Source organism: Hypomesus transpacificus, chromosome 13 (assembly GCF_021917145.1).
Source record: "Hypomesus transpacificus isolate Combined female chromosome 13, fHypTra1, whole genome shotgun sequence".
In the NCBI taxonomy this organism is placed as follows: Eukaryota; Metazoa; Chordata; class Actinopteri; order Osmeriformes; family Osmeridae; genus Hypomesus; species Hypomesus transpacificus.
The window spans coordinates 951845-977335 of NC_061072.1; the positions used below are offsets into that span (position 1 = coordinate 951845).

The 25491-nt window shown below is 41.5% G+C and overlaps 1 protein-coding gene across 3 annotated transcripts; it reads left to right on the top strand.

Moving 5' to 3' along the window:
- Positions 1–686: 686 nt before the first annotated feature.
- On the top strand, positions 687–25088 carry LOC124475615 (testican-2-like). Of its 3 annotated transcripts, none has more exons than XM_047032372.1 (11): positions 687–989; positions 11727–11735; positions 12482–12527; positions 16519–16633; positions 19062–19167; positions 19951–20056; positions 20810–20929; positions 21119–21337; positions 22219–22281; positions 23255–23392; positions 23520–25087. In XM_047032372.1, the coding sequence occupies exons 1-11, from the start codon at positions 801–803 to the stop codon at positions 23657–23659; spliced, it is 1251 nt and encodes a 416-aa protein (XP_046888328.1). In that variant the 5' UTR covers positions 687–800; the 3' UTR covers positions 23660–25087. The 3 variants fall into 3 exon arrangements, with proteins under 3 accessions (XP_046888328.1, XP_046888329.1, XP_046888331.1); XM_047032373.1 differs by having other exon boundaries at positions 709–989; positions 19068–19167; positions 23520–25088; XM_047032375.1 differs by lacking the exon at positions 11727–11735 and having other exon boundaries at positions 709–989; positions 23520–25088.
- The last annotated feature ends 403 nt before the right edge of the window (positions 25089–25491 follow it).

Genomic DNA, 25491 nt, shown 5'->3' on the forward strand with positions numbered 1-25491 from the left:
GTAGCTATTGTTCACTGTTTGAATCAGGTTGATGCTGCAGCTGTCCTTCTGTGCTACCATAGGACCAGGAGTATCCAGAAATTTAGTCTGATCATGAACATGATGGATGGGGACCTCTCGTCACACATCTTGTCGAGGGTCACCTAATGTTGACAGGCACAGCTGGCTGTCTTGGCTTCTGTCCTCCTTCACAGGGACCCTGGGACTCTGCCGACTCAGTAAAGTCTACATCGGCTACATCAACTGTTTTGTTGACTGAATGTCTTTCCTCCTGCTAAGTAGTGTAAAGATATGGTAAAGTCAGCCAGCTGGCTGTCCAGCTTTGGCTGAGGTTTGAAACCTTAACCCCAAATGAACCTGTTTGTGAGAATGAGGTCCTACATGTGAAGGAAGCCCATACAGTATGTATTGGAAAATATGTTTTTTTAAATTGGCAAGACTCCTCACATTGTTGGAATATTACAATAGTATTTAATTGTTATGTTAAGATTGGGATACGAAGGGAACTACACATTACCGGGTGGTAAGGCAAGAAACATTAAAAAAAAGAAACAAATATGACTTGTTGTGTTTTCTACTGCAGCAGCAATATACCGATTTGATTTTTTAAAAGCCAATTAACTGCTTTTAGGAAGCCCCCCCCCCCCCCCCCCCCCCCCCCCTCTCTCTCTCTCTCTCTCGCTCTCATTCATGCTTGCGTTTCGACAACCGCGGCGGTGTGGAGCATATTCGAGTCAGTCAACATTGGATCGCGAAACCTTGGATAGAGGACATACGATATACTGAACTGCAACACAAATATGGTCGGCATGAAAGATCTTGGTTGCTTGCTGGTGCCCTTTCTTGTGTTGATCGGGTTTTCGATGCAGGCAGATGTGATAAGTGGGAAAGAGGGAGAAAAAGCAGGAAATTTCATGGAAGATGAGCAATGGCTGTCTACCATCTCTCAATATAGTCGTAAGATCAAACACTGGAATCGTTTCAGAGACGTGAGTCTGCTATTTCAATCGTTACATCATGTCATATCGTTTGTCTATTCAATTTAGAAGAAGAGAAACCTGCACGCATGAATTAGATATGGGTTATATCATTGGTGAATATCGGACGTTGAGGCAAAACTGTTTAGTATGGGTAATTATATTGCTAATTGTATGATTCCACTTAATTCCACTCAGTATACACAGTGATCAATGCAACATGAGTAAACACTGTGAAAAAACAGTTAATATAACTGGTTAAAGTTACAACACACATATATAATAACTGTGTGTATGACAATTGAGACTAATAAAAAAAATGCAGGTAGCCTACCCTTGAATATGTACGATGACTTAAATGTTGGCTTTAGATAAAGACCTTTAATTAAAGAATTGTATTACATTACAAGAATTACATCTCATAAACTGATCATGCTTTTTTGCACTGTGCTGTTGCTTTCGTTTAGCACATGAGTATTGTAATGAACTTAAAACTATTAAATTAAATTTTTGTTTAAAAATTCAACATTTTAGTCAGTTAATCTGAGGTAGCCTACTTTACAGCATTTCAACAAACAGTGCTTGATAGATGCCATGTCAAAATGAATCAACAAAAGTAATATACATGTGCAAATCCATGATATTTATGATCCTAACAGTTGTTTATTGTATCGTTTCATTGTATTTATAAACTGTTTCTAGAGTAAAGACATTACTTTTACAATGTAGAATAGTCAAAACTACGTAATTGAATAAACTGTGTAATAGAATCGAAACAAGGATTATCTGAAATTAGGGGAACGTTGCAAGCAATATGCTGCTCAGCTCCTAAGGGTAACTTGAATATTCAGTCTGGTGTTGTGTTTGTATTTACCAATCAATAATGATTGATTTTGTCACTCCTTTCCATGCATTTAAAATGTTGTCCTGTACAGTGGGTGACCATCAAGGTAGCACTAGGCTATTTGCTGTTGCTATTTGTGGACTCTCATCTACAGTAGGAGTATTTGTGGTTTGAATCCAAATGTTCTAAAGGCAAACATTTTCAAGAACACTCACAGTCACAGGACAGGTGAAGACAATGCTACCCTTGTGTGTCAACCATCAGGCAAGCTAGCAGGAAGTTGGGTGTGGCAGTGCCATGATAGCGGTACACTTGGAGATGGCTCCCTGCGTGCCAAGGACAGAACGCATGGCATGAAATAGAACACAGTGCCCTCAGAGGGGGTAGTTGGTTAGCAACGGCTTTAATCCCAGCCTCCTCCATAACAACAAGATGGTCACTAGATCTCTATGCCAGGGGAACATACTCTCAGAACAAACAAACAGGAATCTCTGTGGATTATGAACACAAAAAGATGGCACAGTGATTGGCCATTCATTGTCGACAGCCCAAAAGCCTGATGGATTTCCATTAAAATGAGGCTGCAGCTACATTGGAATATTAAGTGATGATGTCTTCAGAAGGCGGTTTGACTTGTAGACTTGTAAGAAGTTTTTTGTACGTCAATTGGTATACAGCCCTGGAAAGAGCTTTGTGATGGAATTTATATTTCAGTAAAAGTGAATGTCACTGTATAAAGGATTTGAATTTAATCGGATTTGTTGGTTTGGCCTTAGCAGATGTCTGAATTGAATTGATTAGCGCTATGTTATTGAACAAGGATATATAATGAGAGGAAACAATGCATGCAAGCTGCCGAGACAGGAGGTGTCAGAATAGTGCACAGCAGGCGTCAAGGTTTTATATACATCTTATTATGGACCACGTTAGCGTCAAAGTTGTCACCACAGCACATTTCAACAAGTCAACTAGCACTGCAAATATCGCGTTGAATAATTATTTTGCACTCTGTCGCAGAAAGATAATAGCTAAGAATGCACACACAGTTAGTTCACATTTGGAGTCTCAAGAGACAAGAAAGGTCAGACAGTGAAGATGGGCACTGGAAGACCAAGCCTCGTTCAAAAGCCCATTACCAGATGACAATATAGGCCACTCAAGCTCAACACTCAATACTATTTGTCAAAACTTGATTATGATCATTTGAAAAAAGAACCAGCTGCCTGTTTAGGGTCCCATTTTGGGATTTGCGTTCTGGTGCTTAAACTTCATCCTCCTCTCATTTGGGGCAGAACCTAACCCAGCGCCAAGGCGGACAATGCTCTGCTGTTCATGGCCGACTTTCCCACTCCCATATCTCTCTCCACAACGCAAGCAAGGAGCTCATTAAAGTGCAGAGCAGATCTGCAGCCACAGAGGGCTGCCTGGGATTGCACCTGTTATACCGCCAGCTACATTTTTAATGAGGGGAAATTGCTACATCCTTTCTCTGCAAATGGCTTCTGAGTTCCTTTGGTTTTTATGATTAGTACGTGGAATTATCCAGAATAGAAGAAGTGAAGGGGACTGGCACTCCAAGGGAATCTTTTAAGTTGCATACCTCGTAAATTGAGGACAGTGGCTTATGGATAAACATTGATAAGCCATTGATTGAGGTAGGCGCCGCATTCTTGGATTTGAGCATACATTTTGTATCTTTTTACAGTGCAGACAAGTAATAATGTGATCCATATATTTTACAGTGGAGAAGTACATGGAAATTGTATCCATATAAATGCAATAAATCAATGTGTGGTTAAATGCGCTGTTAAATTGCCTTGGAGTCTGCTTTAGCGTCTGCTAAATGAAAAAGAAAAGCCAAATGTAGGTAGGGCCTAATCAAAATTGCAGGGCAGTGTGTTTTCCCCAGTTATGGTAGCCTACACTGCCACTGGTGTTGTGCTATAGGCCAACATCTCATTAGGCTGATACTAGGCTACCACTGACCCGTGCTCCTTTACCAAGACTGCCTAAGCAACAGGGCTCAAAAGTTTATTAACCTCCCACAGGACTCATGCTTAAGCGCTAACAGCCAATGCAAAAAGTGAATGCAAAGTCCATAAGGTGTTGATATGTAATCAAACTCCCAATTAAAAAGTGTGCAGGCACAGAGAGAAAATAGGAAAAAGACAACAACAAATAAATGAGCGATCTACAAGCAAAATCCCAGGGTCAGGCTATCAAATCGTGCATCCATAGCTCCCTGCACAAAGAGCGTTAATTAGATCCAAATGGCAAAACTGGTGGATGGTGATTTTGTTTTTGTCCTGTTGCTTTGAACAAAAGATAACTGCACTAGCCTGTTGACATGCATGCTGGAGGTAAATGTCAAAGGGGCTGCAGATATGATGTGGTGGTGGAAGCCTTTGAAACAGCAGAAGAAACCAAATTAAGAGATGCATGCCGGGTTATCTGGCTTCCCGGCGCAAGCGTGGGTGACTCTTAATTGAGTAGAGAGGCTGTTGCTTTGGTAAGCTATGCTTGGTGCCTGAAGAAGAATTTACACCCGCCTAGCTCAGAGGAACCCATTGTGAAGGCTCTTAAACCCAGGCTCTACAACAGGGAAGCTTTTTAAAGCTACATACATTCCATAGCCGTTAGATTTGTTATTTTCACAAATATTGCCAAGATTTTCATCTACATTCTAAAGTATGATTCTGAACAGTTGCAATATGCTATGATTACAATAGGTTATGCCTTTTTCTGTTAGCAGCCACAGTATCTCAGTTCCCTATATAGGAACATGAATGCACAGATGGTTGGAATTCCGTTACTTTACGAACCCCTATTTTCTTGCTATTTGCTGAAATGTCGAGCAGAATAATTAGACTTTCCAAGGTTCTTCCTTTGGCTTTTGTCGTTCATGCATTATTTATTGTGACATCTGCTTGAAAGTTGCCTCTGCAGCGTCAAAGCACTTTTGGCTTTGCCGACAGACGGATAAACGACGCCACTCTTTCTCTTCTGCTGGTTTTGTCTTCATCCTGTGACTATATATGTGCTAAGCCCAGGAGCCAATAGAAACTTCACCCATCTAATGAACAGAGTAACCTAGAAATACTCTCATTATTTGGTGATGAAAATTGATGGACTCTGGTGCTACACATTCCCTGAATATGCTCTCCCTAAGAAAAAGGACATTATAAATGCATTGCAGACACTGACTGAATAGAATCGAAACTGATTGAAAATACACCAGTGCAGGTGCTGCTTCCTAAATGTGTACCCTTCACAGTATGTCCTCAGCAAAACACTCCCAGTCACAGAGCTGTCCTAATTGCTAATCTGGACTTGTCTGCTTTTTTTTTTTTTCGAAGACAAACACGGGTCTGGAATTCCATTTAACCAGGGCTAAATATACTATCGCCTATACAATAATACCTGCACATCCTGAACTAAAGAGAAAGTGTGCTGTTTTTCACACCCTTTGTATGCTGAACAAACTAAAACCAACTTCAGAACCTTCACAGACACAGCTTTACAAAATTCAGATGCGGATTGCATATGGATTGAGTTAATTACAGCGCTGAGTCCATCTTGTTATCATAGCTGTATGCAGGCATAGCCACAGGAGTCTTTGTTCTTGTGATTCGTGGATGTCCTCAGGGTGCCATCATTGTGGTTAATCCTTTATGACTCACACGCTCCAAACGGCAGATGTTTTTGTGTGTGATGTATTCACTTGCACAACTAATTGAGGATGTAAATAGAGAATGATTTTCTGTCCCGTATATCCATCATAGACTATGAGAAAAACCTTAGGAGTAACAGAGGCCGACATAATGGTGTTTGGGTCAAATTCTCATTGACGTTGGTATATTCTGCTTTAGGCCAAAACAGTGCTCCACCTAGAAACAGCAGGGAAACTTCGTACAATGAGATGAGGGAGCTATGGGAACTTGTAGGACATGCTCTTGCCGGGAGAAATATCAGCACCATCCTTGTTCAACCCCACTAATGTCAAACCAAGGTTGACACTCTTGTATATGTAAAATGAAATGTTACCTGATTCTTTCTTAACATCCCCTCAGTACACCAAGCTATAACCATGCTGTATGTTATGGTGAAAGGTCAGTTGGCTTTGTATCACTGTATTGGCCCTGTCAGTATTTGTTGTTGGTTTGGGAGAAGATGTCTATGACTGGGGCAGAGTGTGTGTGTGGATAAGGTGTAGAGACCCACCTGCCCAAAAGGAAGTATCTAACATGTTATCCGGATATACTTGAATGTTTGTGTTGTGTGAGGTAGAATTTTGCAGTTGTGTTATGGACATGCTGTATTGAAGGATTGAAATTACCTTAATAAAGCAAATCATATCATGTATTGATTTGCTATATTGGAATCCAAGTCTCCATTTCCAAGCAACCTCCAATTTGCATTGAAATGCTTGGTGTTATTGGAGATGTAATCCTTCCTTAAGCTTTAGCACAGCACCATAGTGCGATCTGCTGTTTTAATAAATTCCAAGCTACTGGGGTGAGATTGACATTATCACCAGCCACAACAATGCAATTTAGTTCTCATTCTTCTGTACAGACAGAAGGAATTAAATTAAATTACCCAGCTTGCATATTTAAAGAAGCTATCCCTGTGATTTACTCTCCCAGAAGGCTTCCTTTGGCCACCAACTGTGGTGGTTATTACCATTGTCTTCTCCCATCTTTCCACTATTAGTAATAGTCCCTAATCTGAAATGACGTTGTGGCTCCCTGTTACCCACCAAGTCAGTTTAATTAATTCGCCCAGCAAGTCTTTATGAAAAACGGAAGGGGGAAAACATCAATGCAATGAGAATCAAACAGACTTGAAACAATTCTGGACATTTTTCAAATTGAACTTACACCCGTGGTTGAATAACTGCTTCAAGGTTGTATTGTAACTTAGCATGGGAAATGTATTTAGCTTGAATTGTAGCATTGTGTTCCACAACAACTTTCCCATAACCCTGTTTTTTTCCAGAACAGGACAAGTGAAGTCAGAATACAGCATTGTATGCAGTATAATAGACGATTGTATGCAGCATTGTATACAGATGTCATTGATTTTCCAAATCTATTGTTGTTTATTGAAATAATTTATATTGTGTATATTGTGTTCTCAACCGTTCACATGGAACACCTGTTGTTATTCAATTGAATACAAAGATAACTTAAATGACCTATTTGTAATGCATGGATCTATGATATCCCTCCACTCCCACTACTGGAGAAAAGTTACACCGATTCAGTTATACATATGCATGGGGCCCCCGGTTCAGCTTGGCTTATCGTGCTCAGCCTGGCCCATGGATCAACTCATAGTGTATGCAGAGGCAGCAAAGATGCTCCTCCTGCTGAGCTCTGTACGGGCTCCCTCGGGCTTCATTGTGGAGCAGCTCGACCTGAATACTCCCATCTCCTCTCAGTTTCCTCCTCTTTGTTTTTGCAAATGGAAGGCGAGAGAGATAAGGTACCGTTGAGAAATGAGACCCATGGCTCAGCCTTAGTCTAGGTCTTATGTCAGGGGCCACTGTGATCCATCTCCCAGGATTACTGATCATTCCACTACTTTACTGATTTACTTTAAGCACATTACTGATTGCTGATTCTCCAGTTACTGGATATCTGGAGCGTGTAGAGTTTCTCTTCTTTGCTATGGCTGTAGCTTGTTGTCGCCGCACATTGGGAAACATGGTCTTTGATGTGCCCCTCAACCTATGATTAGAACAAATTTTTTTGTTAAATGGCATTTGACAGCTGGTCATGATGTTATATCTCTTTGTCGTTGGGATGAAAATGGCAAATCATGTCCTTTGTTCTGCCTATCGCTTCTTTGTTGAAGAGTAGCGGGTTAAGCCAACGATCATGCCAATATTTATACTGCTTTGGATAAACGTCAAATGTTAAGTATCATGCATACTTTTTCAGTCGGGCTTTGTCTGGTTTGGGGACCTGGAGAGATGAATGTGTCATTCTCCTGCATCAAGATGGTTGCCGATTAAAAATACACTGTGTACTGCATTGCAGACAAGCATCTTACCTTGCGGAATAACATGCCTCTGTAAGCCTGCAGGCCCAGAACACTCAGGCTCAGATGATCAATTTGATTCAGCCCTGTGTTGCCAGCATGCGTCTTAATCCTTTAGACTGAGACGTCTCAATTCCCTCTTGTCTCCCATCACGGGAATACCAGTGCAATCCCTTGTTTTTCATGCTCACAACCTATGTGTATACCACAATCATTGTATCGATATTAGAATCTTAGCAAAGATGCACTGGTCACAGCTGAATGAAATAGATACAGGAAATGGCACCTTCTGTTCCCTGTCAAATATGCCCATTGATATGAACTTTGAAAGAGGGCAGGAAAAAATAAGGTGTCCTTTGTTGCTTTCCTGAGTGAAAATGCTTTCTAGTGTTATAAACTGGCAGGCCCTGGATTGGCTGCTGTTGTGTTGAGTTCCCGTTTTGAAACGGTTGATGCGTTTCTAAGTGGACAGATCTACAGTGGGTCACTATCGTTTGTGTCTTTGCCTCCCACCACACCCCCAAACAAACATCCCCCCCACCTCATCTCATCATCTACTCCATTTCAGAAAATGGCAGGACACCTGCACAGGCAAACAGAATGGGGCATTACCTCAAACGTTTAGAACTGTATGTGGAACCAGGGTGCTGTAATAACATGGCAAAGTCGAAATGCACTCCTGCTACAGAGAAACTGAGAAATTGCCTCAAACAGCTACTGCTCTTTACTAACCTCTGACTTTTGAGTAGACAGGGATAGTAAAGTGCCTTCTCTGCTTCATGAAAGCAAAACCCATCTCTGTCTGAATGACGAAAGACACTTTCCTTTAGAAAGTCACTCCACTAGGGAAGAGTGATAGGGAGGGATGTTTTTTGTGGCCCCCAATACCCAAAATTGGGCGTGAGTACTGTCACATAAGCCTTTTTTCCATACCCAGTGTATTGAGATTCACAGGTCCATCCATCCATCTGTTTGAATCATGAGAGAGAAGTTGAATGAAGGATTCTGCCCAACATAACAACAGCCACAAATGTTAAACTCTTCAAAGCAATGAAAACGATTCCTTTGAACATGACACCAAGGAAATAACTGCTCTGCAATCTTCTAGCAAATTGTAAGAACAGATATTTGACAAGCAGACATTGAGCACTCGTCTGACTAGTTGGCACTGCATGGTCGGATTTCAAACATTATTCACCAACACATCTATTAGTTAATGAAACAGTTGGTTGTGTGTATGTGTGCATGTGTTTCTGTGTCCATTAAGCCCTTCCCAACCCTGATAAATTACAGGACTAGATGAGCCATAATGACAGTAAATTTGGACTATATTTGCACTTGAAAGTTCACTGCAGAATGGAGAAGCAGATTTGTGCTGTACCATTCTCTCTGTGGGAAGATTTTCAGCCAGCCTGTAGAGAGGTTCTGTTGTAGCAGCACTTACCATAAACACCCAGAGCCTGAAAACATATTTTTTACATTCAGACACATTTTTATATTGCACTTCTGTCTTTTGTAAGTAATTACATGGCTAGTTAATTGAATTAATAACATATTTCATTCAGTTGCATATTGCTGTTTGCAGGCCACTAGAATATGAAATGGACTTGACCCACATGGCTTTGCGTCATACGGTATTTAGAAGTGTCATTGATTAATTTCATAATGTATTGTATATAGCCATCAGAAAACTGCTTATTGTTATTGTTATTTTACTCTGTGGTTTGCTATTTTAAGAGGATTTTATCATCCATTGACAATTTTCTCACACACCTGGACTGTACGCTGGACTGTAGACTGTACAGAAGAAAATTAGGGGTAGTGTGTGCGTATGTGTGTGTGTGTGTATGTATTTAAAGGGAAGGGCAGGTAGCAGGGGTATTTCTGTCACTAACAGATGCGGCCCAGCCAGGGTGAGATAGACGTTAACTCAGAGGAGCTCAGTCAGGCTTGCGGCCAAACACTGTCAGACTAATACCACCAAACGGTCCTGCAGGAGCACACACAGCATCTGGATAGTCAAGCTCCATTAGCCGACGAGCTCTGTTTTACACTGGCTATGTTACAGCCCTGCTGACAAATGGCAGGAGAGGTGCTGTCCGTGATATGAATCCCATAACTCAGGGGACCTCCATCGTGAAAATCATACCCCCACTGCTCCTCTCCCCAGACTGTTTCCCCCCCTCCTCGCTTCACAGCCTCCTGTCAGGACTTGCTGTAAGCTGTGGAAAAGCTTTGGAATACTGGGTGGGTAGCATTAGCTTTCAACCTTGCTGAAGGGTGAAGGGCTAGGCTAAATGCAGCACAGTCTGGTGTCCTTGATGTCAAACTGCTGTTATGGGAGATAAGGTTCTGACCCAAGCTTGTAGAATAGTCTCATGCTTTTGCTTGAACCTGAGGGCAGAAAGCAAGGTCACATATGGAACCTGATGCCTGGATAATGGTGTGAAAGAGAAATGTGAATGTTATACTCTGACATACAGAACACTGAATTCCAATGAGGCGGTTGGGGTATCCTGTAATGTAATGTTGTCGATGGTTGATGGTTTGTGGCCATGTTGAGCTCTCATTTTAAACATGGATTTCTATCACAGAACTCCATTTAAATGTCATGGTTATTTCTGGTGTGCTAAAGTCCAGTACACCATCTTAAATGGCATTTATTGTACCTTAGCGCCGCTGCAGTCTTTGAAATGCCATCCACAGATGTTATTAAAGTCCTCATATTGTGTCACTCTCTCTTCACTTGTTTAGGCCCATGAGTGCTGTCTTTTCTTTTATACGTTACATTTCCCACTCTACAGAAGAAGAAAAATTGAGTTTTTTAAACCAACACTGATATTTTTCCTCACAGATTTTGGACCAGGTCAATTTATTGATACAGCAAAACATATATTCGCCTCAGAGGAACAGGTTATGAGATGAAACCTCAGGTCCTGCTGCACCCCTTTGATAAATACTTATGTCAGACTTTATAGCTTCCCATTGCCTTTTTGGCTCTCCTTGTGTGGGCTGTGAATTGTTTGTAGTGATATATATTATACCCAGTTGCTGCACTGCTAACTAGACAGGTATGTGTTTCTGAGAATTATGTTTATTTACTACTCTGAGTAACTGGACTAGACTATGGGGGCTGTATTTCTTCCTAACATATCAGGCTTCTAAGCAAACAAATATAGAGAGCCAATGCCGGGCAGGGATATGTACTGTAAATGACCTTGGACTGAATCCAGAGCAGTGAAATGCAATGAAAGCACAGCTCAGTGTTGACTTAAGGATGTATTTAATTAGACCAATATCTGTCTGTGCCGTGAGCCCCTGCAGTACTCTTGAATAAATGTGCCTTTTAGCGTCTGTCAAACCTTAAAGACACCCGGTTGGTTGGTGCATGGACTTTGATGAGTCAAGGCAGTTTATTTTGTTTTCAAGGCCATTGTCTTGGTTTATGACATTTCCCCAGCTATTCAGATGGCAGGTGGATGGTGTGAGGATGGACGCATGTAAACACAGCAAGAGAATGAGGCTTGCTGATTGGGACCCCTGCCAACTCACAGAAGTGGCAGCTCATCATCCTTCGTTAATAGGCCCCCATAATCCACTGTAAATGTATTGTACAACCTTTGGAGGGGAGGTAGAATAAGAACTCTGTTTGCAATCATTTCACATTAGGAGCTGACAGTTAAATTGGTGCAGTAACTGTTATAAACCAGACAACTGTTTGCGCCCCTGAATGGAATTGGAATTAATGTTTTATTGGCGTGTTTTTTTTCTCTAACAATTACCCTTTGTCTCTCTTTCTGTCCCTCTCTCTATTTCGATCTCTTTCCTGTCTTCCTCCTCACTGCTTTCCACTGTCACAGGAAGTGGAGGTTAGTAACTGTTACTAAATCAGTCCTGTGCCTGTTTTGCTTTTCATATGATGTCTCTCTTAAAAAGCACAACTGTCCAAGTCCCTTCACGCTGTAGATGTCCCTTCAAATTAAGACTAAAACAGTTAGAGGTTAAACATGTGGAAAACTGCTCTAATCTAACCAAATCTTACAATGATCGCTTATGAATTGTATGTTTTGAATGATCCTTTTTTGTCTGTATTTGACTTGGAAGCTCAAAAGCTTAGCTCTTTAGTCCTCAGAAGGCCTCACGCAGAGTTTATAAGTCACCCACTCTGTCCTGACACTGAGAAAAAAAGAGGTCAAATTGATGTTGCTGGGAATTTGGCTTTTTATCATAATTATAGGGTAAACAATCAACACCACCAGCAATATAACTTTACAGCTGAAGTTGGTCTGTAAATATTACTTCTGCACCAACGAGAAATCTGAGACATTTGGGCAAATCTTTTGGGCACTTTTGGGCATTTGGGCTTGTTTTTTTTTTCTGCGTTTTAAAGATGATGACTGCTGCTGTGTCAGTTGGATGGCTCTTAAAGAACATCTGATTGAAGCGCTCTGGTGAAAGAGGCAAATTACAGGGCAGATGTTAAATGTTTGCCTTCTTTACACTTGTTCTGTTCTTCTCTTTATCTTTTCTGTTCAACATGCCAACATGGCATTTGACCTTCATGTATTGCTAATCCAACTGTTAGCTCACTGACACCTTTCTGATTTATCTTCAGGATGATTACATCAGGAATTTGGAGGAGAACCCAGGCTCGGATGAAAGTAAGTTGAAATAATTTTCCCTTATAGTATGTATTTTTTTTTTTCTGGCTGTGAACATCAGCACAGGGTCTCTAAAACAGTTGGAATGGCTGTGAGTATTTAGTGGCCCATTCCTCTTATTGGTGTCAAAAGTGCTCCCCATGGATATTTCAATATTCATGTTACCACATTTAAATGTTCTAAATAGAACAACCATTCCTCAATTGTTCCTGACCCAAATATCTCCTTCGGTTCAGGTACAACAATGCAATGTAATCCTAATGAAGTGGCACTGAAGCAAGTCTTATGTCAAAAGACACATTTCGCACAAGTGCTTGCTCGCCCTTCGTTTCACACAGTGGGGTGACATCACGCAGTGTCTTTGACCGTTGCCCATGGATGCCAGACTGCAGCTTGATAGACCTGTGTTGTGATTCTAGCTGGAGTGGGAGCTTTCAGACTGAAATCCATTAGTGGCTGTCTTAGGATGGAGAGCTTATATAATTGCCTGAGCTCCTGCGGAGACTCAGCAAAGTCCCATAAGGCTCCATTTAACTCCACAGGCTCTGCTCCTGAGAAGAAAACACCAATCATCTCACATCTCAACTGCACAAGGAGGAAAGAGGATTTGGGAGTGTTTGGAACCCTCCTTGCACAGGGCCTGGCACTAAAGCCCATTCAATATTTTGTTAATTGTGCTGGTGTGTGCTTTTTTTGTAAAAGAAATTGAAAGAGTTGAGAGGATGAATGTGCCATACGGAGCACTAAGCCACATCTTCTGATCCCAAAAAAATTGGTCTGACATGATGAAACAGACCAATTTACAGCATCTGTATTTCTGTTGTGAAGTGTGTGTGGGAGGTGTTGTGTGCATCCACACAACACTCCTGCAACCTCACATCAGAGACAGACGAAAGCCTTGGCCTCAAAGGAGTGAGATGAGAAAAATCAGATCTCCTCAATATGATCCTAGTCATCTGTTTTTACAACATGGGGAATAGGTAATGTCAGCACCCCAAAATGAATCCACTTTGTGTATCTGTAGGCAATGTTCATTTGAATAACATTGATCCATCCCCTAGCCCTGATCCCCCATTGGGAGCAATCCTGCAGTCCTAATTTATCAGGACCCTCTTCATCAGTAAATGTAAGAAGACAGCAAAAGTCTGGTATGGCTGAAAACCACTACCCTTGGAGTTTTGCAAAAGACCTTTCAACATCAGAGAACGCCACACAAGTGGGCTGATTCAGATGTCAGCACTGCCACATAGCCTGAAGTGTGTTTGAGGGTCATTGTGTCTTGGAAGTGACAACCTGCTAGTAGAACTCATGCATAAGGCAAGCTTGTAATATTTTACCCTGAAGCCATGTTTTTGAGCAATAACTATTCCAGCTCCCCTTGATTTGAGACAAGTAGGCCTAATTGCCTGTGTGAAGTCACATTCAATTACAAATAAACGCTGTCCATGATTTTAATCAAGTTGGATGCAGCCAGACCCTTTACATTTATCTAGTAAGTTCAGTTGTCTATTAAGAAATACGCCATTGTCAAGCGTGTCAAGGATGTATCTTTCTAAATCAAAATTGAGCTCTAATGGAGTGCTTTAACTTGCTGAAAGGTACTTACATTTATTGATTGAACGTTGGGCCCCTAATTATGTTATATAACAAGGAATAATCCTCTGATATGACAGTAATTGTGTGACCAGTTCACTTTATGCTTGTCAAAAAATGCATTCATCGTCCAAGGCTTTTACAATTTCTGTCAGAGAGAAAATAATTGTAAAAGAACTGGATCAGTTTAGTCTTTTGCCTGTTCCCTTAAGAGCAATTAAGCTCTAGCCTGGCCAATTCCGCAAAATCACTTAATGTGCCCTGTGATAAACGGAAATGTTCGAAAAGTTTCATTTGTGCAGGATCGTTTTTGTCTTTTTCTTTGGGTTTGTCTTAGTACAAAATAGGTAGCAAAAAAATTCTGTTTATGAAACATTTATGAATAATAGTTTTTACAATCTTGTGATTAATGCACAGTAATGACTAATCCTCAAGACGTTGTGTGTAGGCACAGTGTTGTCCCACTAACGTCAGTGACATAATGACCAACAGAATTTTAAACCATATCCCGGTCTCTGAATTATTAAAAGACTTGTGCCTGAATCAGACAGATCAGAGGCGTGGATGTTCAGCTGCCCTTTCAACACAGGTAAATCTGTTTGGCTTGAATTTTTTCCCTGTCTCTAAGCAGGATTGGGGCGTATTATGAATATGAAGGACTAATTTCAGGTTTTAAGCCCCTGCACTGTTCTAAATTGCGGTTAGCAAGAGATTGTAGGAGGTAGACTGTGGGGCCCATAAATAAAAGAGAGCGTGAGTGAGCTGCAAATCACTGTCCAGTAAACTACTATCAACACTCTAGGCTGTGTTTCTATGGAAACATAGACTTGCCTAGATAAGCTCTAAGCTGTAGGAAAATCTTCGAGAAGAACAAGGGGAAAATTGAAAACCCTGTTTGTTGAATCCGCAGTGCCACAGACTATTTTGGAAAAAGCAATTTGAGTGGAGGATGTGGCTCAGTGGTTAGATTGCTTTACTGCAGATTATGAAGTTGTAGGTTCAAATCCCCCGTGCTGTATTGGATAAAATTATCTGCAAAATCAATACATAAAAAATACAATAATAAGTTCAATCATTGATCTGCCACAGAAATATAATTGTGCAATTCCTGAAATTATCTGTGTATATTGTCCGTGTTGCACAATGGACAATTGTTTGTGAAGAGGGGGCAATTGGAAACAGCTACAAGCCTAAACAGAGACAAAGAGTCACTTACATAACCCTTTGGCTACACCTTTAAATAAATTTCCTCCGGCAAGAGTTTTGGATTCGCTTGTGCATCCACTGTCCTTTTGCCTGTGTCTGGTTCCTTCTCTGCTGGCTCAGGACCATTCAGACACCTCCCTCCTCCAGTGCCACAACCTCACCTAGTCAGCTATGCACCAAGTTTGAGAGGATCTGTCTGGCCACCACCCAGGGTCTAAATGGGCCATGTGTTTGCTACAAAACAGCTGGCTACAACCGACTCGGGATCTGACAGCTCAGATATCCCTCACTAACCAGCACACCACCGTCACTCACTCCCTAAGTACAGGGTTTCCCGCAGCAAGTAAAACACCCCTGCTGCCCTAACCCTACGTTGTTTTTTTGTTTTTGTTTATTTTTTTGTAGCAATATATCCGCCGTGTTACTCAATCCTGTTTTCTCCCTTCCATTCCAAAACTCCAGTCTCCCTTCTCTGCAGAACGCATTAGTCTATAGCACAAAATATCTGCCCCCCCTCCCCCTACCACCTTAACTAACAAAATGTCTGCGGGAAACCCTGAAGTGTATTAGGGGCTATGTTTTCTCATATCTCCTTGTTAGCTGTCCTTGTGTGGGGAGACAATGGGACCAACCAATGTTCCAATACTCTCTCACTACATCTCCCCACAGAAGTTGGAGGTTGTGGACACATATTTGCATACCTTCAGTCCTCACATTCAACCTGCCATGATAGAAAGAATGAGAGAGCAGTGATGGGAGAGAATGCAAGTAGCTAACGAGAGGCTGCTCTATCGATAAAATCTACAGTTTCATGTGTTTTTTGCCTTGTAAGTTGTCTGGTATTTGTAAACTAGATACAAATTAATCAGTACTACTGGCATGTTTAAAAAGTATTTGTCAAATACTCAAAGATAGGGGAGCAGATTAGTTGAGATTGTAATGATTGGTGGGGAAATCCAGGGTGAAAGCTGCTGATGTGTTGTTTACACACTGTGGAATCACATCAAACAATCTGCCTGTGCTCAGGAGTCAAAAGACAACAGCTGCAAACTGTGTTCTTTTCATTCAGCTCTAAAAAAAGCAACAACAAAAAATACATTCAGATTCCACCACTCAGGAAATGCACATTGTTCTGTTGACTAATACCCTTTGTGCATTTGCGTCTCACTGCTGTGCCTCTCTGTCTTGCCAGCTGTGGACACCACCAAGGACCCCTGTCAGAAGGTGAAATGCAGCCGCCACAAGGTCTGCGTCGCCCAGGGTTACCAGAGGGCCATGTGTGTCAATCGCAAGAAACTGGAGCAGAGGTGGGTGTAATCTGTCAGGCAGGGTGACAAAGCTATTCCAGGTAGTTCCCCCAGATTTAACAGAATGTCTCCCTAGGGGACTGATGTATCCATCCCCCTGTTGTTGGACTGTGGATAGGCTGTCCCATGGTGTGTTGTTGACAGCCAGCGTCTGTCAGCCAGTCCTGTGAGCAGCTTTTCAGAGCACTATTGATTACACCCCTGTCACCGTGCCAGAGAAAATACAGAGTGAGGGGTGATGTCATTCCAACTAGAGCACTCACAACTGCATCTCCATGATTAATTCAAAGCCAAAACCATCAATACCTTTGAAGGACCTAAAAAATGTATATAGGCTCAACCTGTTGACACTGTTGCAGTAGATGTGCCTCCCTCTTACTTAATTGGTCAAATTAATATTATTATTTTATTTTATTTTGCTTGGAATATTTTTATATATTCCAATCCAACTCATCCATATCCATCCCTTAGTTTTTTGTCTTCACTGGACAAACTGATCAGAATATTTATTTGACAAGGTAAATCCCCAAGGATCCCTCTAGATAAACTTAGATAACCCTGAGTTACGCAGAAGGTGGGCTGAAATAGATTTAGATCTAGCTTTTTGCAAAACTTTTTTAGGGACACCCCCATGGTTGGCCCATGGGAAGCTACAACTTAACGAGATTATTCAAGTATTTTATACAAATGGTATGCAAAGTCGTTCCGAAATTTTACCCCCAAAAATCCTTTCATCGCCCACTTGGTTCAAATTGGTTCAAAACCAAAACCTGCTTGTGGGGAAATAGGCTTATTCCTATCTTAAACCAGTATTGAAACGTTGAGTCTTGGCCTGTAAAAGGTATCACTTGCTTGGAGCATTGTTATATGGATGGAACTTTTATGTCCTTTAAGAAATTAAAATATCTACTACCCGACAATACCTACAATTGTTTTTTTTTTTTGAGATTTCAGGGACAATGGACAATTCCTGAACAGTCACCCATTTAAGTTATTTTTCATGACAACCAACCAATGTTTAAAACTGCCTCTAAGGTTTATGATGCCCTATTCTCTCCACACCACCTTAGTCTGGTAAATAACATCCTAATGTCATGAAAGCTATCTTTTCTCTCAACCTTCTGTAATTATAATCAATACTTTTTACTTACTATGTATTATTATTTCACTCATTTATAATATCATTTTTATGTCCAATAGTGTTGATTTCTGTAAAATATATATCTGTGCCTGTATAATTTTATGTATTATTTGAAAATTCAAAATAAATATATGTATATATATATATATATATATATACATATATAATATAATATATATATATTAAAAAGCCTAAACCAAAAAACAAATGTATCATGTTGTACTTCATGAGCAAGATTGGGCAGCTAGCAGACTGTAGAAAATCTCTATATACAATTCAACATCATATTTTACCCTTTGTCATTCTAGTTCGTAGTTCAATGCATTGCCCTGTTACTTGTTCATTACTTATAGTATCACCCATCCAAGTAAAGAAAAGGGTGATTTTAATACAGAAGGGACAGTACGATCTCATAGTCAAGAATCTCAGCTTCTCATTGGAATTATTATTAGCAATTATTAGCATCCTTTCTGGCTTTTGAAAAAAGGGTAAAAATGTAATGGAGTGAAACATCCCTACCGCAGGCATCAATGTTCAGCAGTAGGCATTTAATAAAGCTATTTCAATAAAGAGCTTAATCTCCGCAGACAAGGGAGACACCAGTGTGAAATAATGTAATAAGGAAGAATGAAGTGGCTCTAACCCAACCTAGATTGATTAGGTAGCGGACACAGCAAGCCATGCTACCATGTGAGCAAAATCCACTATCAGAGAAAGAGGACGTGCTCACATACACAAATCATTCACGGATAGAAAAACAAATCAGTAGAAGAATTTAGAATCATTGTGTGAGAATGTCTAGTATTGGAATTTTGCCAGTGTTCCCTGGGGTTGTGGAGCAGGGGGCAAAGTGGATGGTGCTTAGGGTGGTAGGTAACCCCCCTATCCCCACCCCACCCAGCTCTCTTAACTTACAGCAGATACTTGTCAACACTTGACTAACCCTACTAACCCTAACCCTGTTCTTGGTGGGGTGAGGGGGGGCAGGGGGGGATAGTGCCCCTGTGACAACAAGCTTGGATCCCCTTGCGGCCCCCTAAATGTAGATTTTGAGTAATTATGAACATGGTATTTTGCCTGTTAATGCCTGCAATGCAGTGAAGAAAACATGTTTCCACGGTTTATATATGACAACAATAATGTTTAATGTAACTGGCATTACATCATTACAACTGGCCACAACTTGGCCCCCCCGGTTGAAATGGCCAAGAATGTCCCCTGCATCCACCACCAGGTAAGATGTTAAAAAGTGGCAATTGTTTTATTTTGGTTTGTTTTTGCCGGCAGGATCAGACAACCAGGATTGAAAACCAGTGAGACAAGCTGCAAGCCGTGCTCTGGGGCCGCCTCATCACCTGTTTGTGGCTCTGACGGGCACAACTACGCCTCGGAGGTAAAGAGAACTGTTCCATGTGATCCATCACCCACAGAACCTAGGTTGTGTATGAGTGTATTCAGTGTTTTAGAGTGCCATCACATCGTAGCACAAATGTTGCCACCGTCATCAGGATCGAATTCAGCCATGTGCTCGATCCTGCCAGGTGAGTGGGTGTGTGGGATTGGCAGGGCAGTCAGGTTCACGGGGCTGGTAGGAGAACCCTCACACTGTAAATGCAGTTTGCAGTTCTGTGATTAATGGCTATGGCTGCTTTGAACAGCGCAGCAGTGCACGGGCCAGGCCTATGCTTCTTTATTGATTTATGTGTGGTTTTTAATCTTGACCTTGCATGAGGAGATGGTGATGGGGGTGTGGGGGGGGGGACTGCTCACACCAGCCTCCCTCTAAGCACTTTGTCTCATCTGAATGAGCAATCTCTTTTTCCGCGGTCACCTCCATACATATTTGATCTGCATCTATCCCTGGTCAGTTTCTCTCTCGTTTTTTCTCTGTTACTGCTGGTGGAATTACATGACTGCTGTCGTAAAAGGCTGGATGTGTTTGCGCCAGTGCAAGTGTGTGTGTTTGAGAGAATAATTTTTACAGCGTGATTAGCTCGGTCCACTTGTTTCTAATTAATCCATGTGGCAGTGTAGAATGTTTTTGCCAAACTGCAGTGTAATCATTCTCCCCCCTTTTTCCTTTCTCTCTTCCTCCTCTCTCTCTGTCTTTCCCTCTCTGTTTCCCTCTCTTTCGGCTCCCCCCTCTTTTTTCTTTCTCGCCCTCTCTCAATGACAGTGCAAGCTGGAGCAGCAAGCCTGTCTCACAGTCAAGGAGCTGAGTGTGAAGTGCGCTGGCCTTTGCCCCTGTGCGATTCCCATCACGGAGACAAACGACAAACACGGCAAGTGCCCACTCTCCACTTCACATACAAACATTCTCACAGCATGGACGTCTGCTATCAGTTACATGTCACCATATCTGTTGTTCGCTGTGTCTCAAGGTCCAGAGAAAAATATATTTGTCAGCTAACGAAGTGTTCTGGCAGCAGTGGCCTTGTTTGTGTAGACTGCGAGGATAGTAAAGAGTACTCTTTGCTTTGCAAAACTCCTGTCCTCATGACATCCACCATTTGGAATCAATACAAGCCTTTTTCAGTGATTGCGGTTAGCTTTGGTATGATTGGAAAGTCTCCATAGGTGATTGAAACATGCTTTCAATCAGGAAGTAATTAATTATTTTGACTGTAGGCCAGTATATATCTCTGTATACTAATGTCATTGATTGCCAAAATACCCAGGGATCCAACTGTTCCCATGCTGCTCCCACATTTTCTACTTATTTCACAAATTATTATCCTCTGTTTGTTTGATGTCTATTGGAAAACAGCAAGTTGTTGCTTATAGCGGCATACTGTATGTTCACTTTGGTTACCGGTTTACAAACAGATCATGTCATGCTATTCATATTCCACGGAATGTTATGAAACATTAGGAAGAACATGAGCAATGGAAGGGGATTATACTACATATTGTACGTGTCAGAGGAGGCTTTTAGAAATGTCCTGAGTTCTTGTCGAGGGGAAGGTTAGTCAATGTGGGCATGGAGTGTGTGCCAGTGATGCTAACACAGGGCTTCCCTTCCCCCCTCCCCTCAGAGAGTTGCACTGGGCAGGACCTGGCGGACTTGGGTGACCGCCTGCGAGACTGGTTCCAGCTTCTCCATGGCAACGCCAAGCAGAACAACTCAGGCAAACCCGGAGCTGGCACACCATCAGGTGAGGAACAGGGTACCCCCCACTCCCCACTTCAAGCTTGGGTAGTTCAATTGTGTGCTTCATGAATTCCCTGGCAGAATATGCAAACACACATTTCCCTGTCTGTATTCATGGTTTGACTGTTCACTTGAACTCTACAATCTAAACTACATTTAAATGTACTGACCAAATCCCATTTTCTTGTCTTAGTGCTGGACAAAAGTCTGGTGGCCAGCTGTAAGGACTCTATAGGTTGGATGTTCTCCAAGCTGGACACCAACAATGACCTGTACCTGGACCAGCCTGAGCTTGCTGCCATAAACCTGGACAAGTATGAGGTGTGCATCCGGCCCTTCTTCAACTCCTGCGACTCCTACAAGGATGGAAAGGTGTCCACCGCTGAGTGGTGTCTCTGTTTCTGGAGGGAAAGTGAGTGGCTGCATCCCTTGTTGAACCTGTTGTGATAGACATTAGTAGCGCACTACATAAATGAAGGTTAGCATTGCCACACTCTCGTCAATCCGGCAGGAAAAGACTTTGTAAGCACTTTTCTACAGCTGATGCAGGAATTCAAGGATTTATCTTCTGTCAATGCCTCCTCAGGTCTCGCTTAGCTAGTAGAGAGTAAACAAGATTGCATCTACTTCTTCTCTGCTAGATTAGCTTCTAATGGCGATTCTAAATATGAGCTAGGGTGATTGATCACATTGTAGTCCATTGAAGACATCCCTAGAGAACATTGGCTCCCTCATTAATTATTCAGTAATGAGGAATAATCTTTCTGCTCTACTTGGTATGCTTCTAACTGAACTAAAGAGGGATTTTGAGAATCACATCAATCAAGTATATTATCAGAGTAGAAAATCCACTTTCTTTGGTTGTTCTATCTAATGAGCAGTTGTAGCTGATCAATAAGCACATCACTGGGTGTTGTTGTCGTTTTCTGCCATTTTGTGAATTGACTTCGACAACAACATTGGAAACTACCCTGACTGACAGAACACCACCTGGACCTGTGCGCCTTTCTGAGAGCAGTGCACTCAGGTGGTCATGTAGGTAGAAGACTAGGGAGGGCCGGGCCTGGTTACTTCCTGATCACCCTGGCAGCTCATTTTCAGCTCAAGGCATCAGCACGGCATCCATAATGCTCTTTCGCTGAGTGCTTGATTGATCAGGCAGAATGAAATACAACATTTGTAAAACAAATCGATGCTCGCAAAATGAGTAATTACTGAGGACATTGATCGAAAAATGAAGTTTGGCAAGGGACAGTCCGAAGTATTGTCTGTCATCACTTTTTCCCCCTCCAGAGCCACCTTGCTTGGCAGAACTGGAGAGGATCCAAGTACAAGAGGTGGCCAAAAAGAAGCCTGGTAAATAAAACACATCCCAAAAATGTTGTTGCATGAATGAAGAACCTATTATAGTGGATACAGCATTGCTAAGCATTTAATATGGTCCCTTTTTTGTTTCTGGTCTGAGAACATTATTTGCATGTTATGTTTGTCTATATGTATGTGTGTGTGTCTGTGTGCGTGTGTGTGCGTGAGCAAGCCTGTATTCGCATGTTAACACATTAGTACAGCAATATCTCTGCAGCAATTTTTCTCAGCTCAGCCTATCGTGGGCACTGTGGCGTGTGTCTGGGCTGTACTTGTGTAACCAGGTGCCTGATGTATCAGTGAAGCTGGAGGAGGCTCATTAAGCAGATCATAAGCACGCGGATGGGATTAGGGCCTGCTCGGGCAGGGGGATTAGAGGTGCCATGGTGACAATGGGGAACATTCGCTTCCTGCGAGCTACAGTCTCCTGCAGGCAACAATCTAGGAGGGCAGGAGAGGGACCCCAAGGAGGATGAGATGAACCAAAAAACTGCTTAATAAATGTGTGCCACTCTAGTGCACGAAGCAGTGCCATCCTGCTGGGCCTCACTTGCCCACTCTCAGTCTCTCTGCTCTGTTTTCCAGAGTGTTCATAACATCCCATCGTGCGGAGCTCAGTGTTTAAGTGGCAGTCGAGTTTGACAAGGGGTCCGAAGGGGACGACTGGAAAAGCAGAGTTCTGTCACTGGGCTGTCAAACGTTTTTTATGTGACAGTCTCAAAGCATGGAAAAAATAAACAAGAGAATACATGAATAAATCCTCTCCTTGTATGGTTTTATAAACTGGAACATCTCCACTGTAGTATTCTACAATATCCCCGGCTCATAGTCTGCAAGGGTTCTCTGGCATTCTCATTTATGCTAAACTTATCTGCAGAATCTGAGTGTGGCTGCTAGGCCTGCATTGGGAATACATTTTTAACAACACTGTGGTGGTGTGTGGCATGGGTGTGTGTGTTTTCAGGGATGTACGTCCCAAGCTGTGATGAAGATGGCTACTACAGGAAGGTGCAGTGTGAGCAAAGCCGAGGAGAGTGCTGGTGTGTCGACCAGCATGGTGTAGAAATGATGGGCTCGCGAATCCATGGCAACCCTGATTGTGGTAAGCAATTGTGAACAATGCACCAGAAATGCTCTGTACATTCACAAGCGATATTATATATAAACATCCATTTAATGTATAACATAAGAAGTTAAGGTCTGGGGAAAATATCCATAATCTCTTCTAGATGAAGTAGTGGGATACTCTGGAGATTTTGGTAGTGGAGTGGGATGGGAAGATGAAGAGGAGAAAGAGGCAGAGGAGAATGGAGAAGAGGCAGAAGAGGAGGAAGAAGGAGAGGCAGACGATGGAGGCTACATTTGGTAGAACTCAAACCCGGTGGATGAGTCCAGCGAAGTCCACCTGGCTTCAACTTACAGTGAGGACAACAAAAGATTCTGGGAGTGGTCTGGGGCATGGCATTCTGTATTGAATCTCTTGGGTTATGGGTGCAGTGGTGAGATGACCAGTTTGTTGTCTTAGATGTGTATTGCTTCCTTCTATTTTGGTTTTGTGAGCAAGCGAGTTTTATGTTTTGCTGTCCTGAAACCCAGGACTGCCACTGGCAACTGTGCCCTAGGTTATACACTATCAGAGATTTTAAAAGTCCTACTACTGTCATCTAAGCATCTGTATAGATTCTTCATTGTGAACAACTGCTTGAATTTTAGATTGCCACCATTCTGCTCAAATGACAAGCTAAATGAATTTTAAACAGTTCATTGTGTGGAAAGGAGTGAAAATCTAGTTTTACTGTAAATGTCCTGTGGAAATTATCTTATGGCCTATGAGACAAGATGTTAGAAAACATTTTTTTTCTAATGTGTACACAATATTGTGCAAAATCGTAATCTCTCTACATGTTTATTTCTTACAGCCACAGATATTTTTAAGGATTTCAACAACATTTTGATCATAATTTGTCCAAACCTGTGAGTCAGATAACTAACATAGCTACAAATGGTGAGATAACAGAGGATGCTTCATAAAGATTTGAAAAACATTTATTCTAAAAGTTTACGTATTTATTCAGCTTATGAGTCAACAACTTTTTCTATGCTTTATGATTATTTAAATCAACAGTGTCTAAAGTCTCTTACATTGTTATGAAACTTTGGTTAACGATTACATTCATTTACCTAAACCTTGTAGAATGTACTTCCATCATTCAACATTACAAAGAACACCACCGGTCCCTCTGCTATACCTACTGACTTTGAAATTACTCAAAGAATGTGCCACTCAATGTTTAAATTGTCAGTATGCTACTTGAAAATGTATTTTTTGTGTTCATAACAAAAAAAGTGTATGTTACTTGAAGTTCTGTGTGTATACTTGAAATACCACTGTTATGCTTTTTTCTAAGAGTGTGTTACTATTTGTTCTTTCATGTTCATGATAGGGCAGATATTTGGTTGTTTTTAGTATTGCATGTTAGTGACAGGAATGTACTTCTTCTAGGCTGAGCACTTTACTATTAAAGGCAGTGGGGCCAAAAAGGTCTTGTGTTTCTATGTCACTTTACAAGGTTCAGGTTGTTGTTTAAAATGTTATCAAATGCAACAAGCCACCCCCGCTAGTAGGCTACCAAGCAGTTGTAAGTCCATCACTTACAGTAGTTTCCCCTTTGAGTTAACGATAACTCAAATTTGTTTTTAATCAAAATGCTGTTATGTGACATCACCTGCAGGGCTGGGCACATTGTACTCTTTGTGGTTCTGAACAGTTAAACTGCCCACCTGCTTTATCAAGGTTGTTATTCAGCCATTAAACAGTGTGGGATAGAATATAATAGCAATAGAGCTACACCATCACAAACATGTATCCTATGTTGCTGTTACTGTCTTTCTATTTGTTAAAATCTCTAGATCATGATGCTGTAAACATTTGTTTTTCTGAATTTAAAACTCGATGTTAGACATTTAAGTGGTACTCGGATGCCCCCTAATGTTCAAATATGGAATTAAATCCATGGCAAAGGCAACACACAGCACTTAAAAGTAGTTTTTTTCTGCATTTGGTTTCATCTTTCAGAGCATGGGAAAGACTTCAGTAAGATCAATCTTCCAAGAGGACGAATTTGGATGCAACACTACTTGCCTCAACTCCTTCATATTGGATTTCCTCCTTTTTAAACATGCGTCAGGCCGCTGAGCCAA

Bases quoted from the DNA above. Each gene is read 5' to 3' on its own strand.
- LOC124475615 (XM_047032372.1), top strand. From the start codon at position 801: ATGGTCGGCATGAAAGATCTTGGTTGCTTGCTGGTGCCCTTTCTTGTG. The intron at 20,057-20,809 runs GCAAGTGCCCAC...CCCTCCCCTCAG, and splicing joins GGAGACAAACGACAAACACG to AGAGTTGCACTGGGCAGGAC. The intron at 20,930-21,118 runs GTGAGGAACAGG...TTCTTGTCTTAG, and splicing joins CGGAGCTGGCACACCATCAG to TGCTGGACAAAAGTCTGGTG.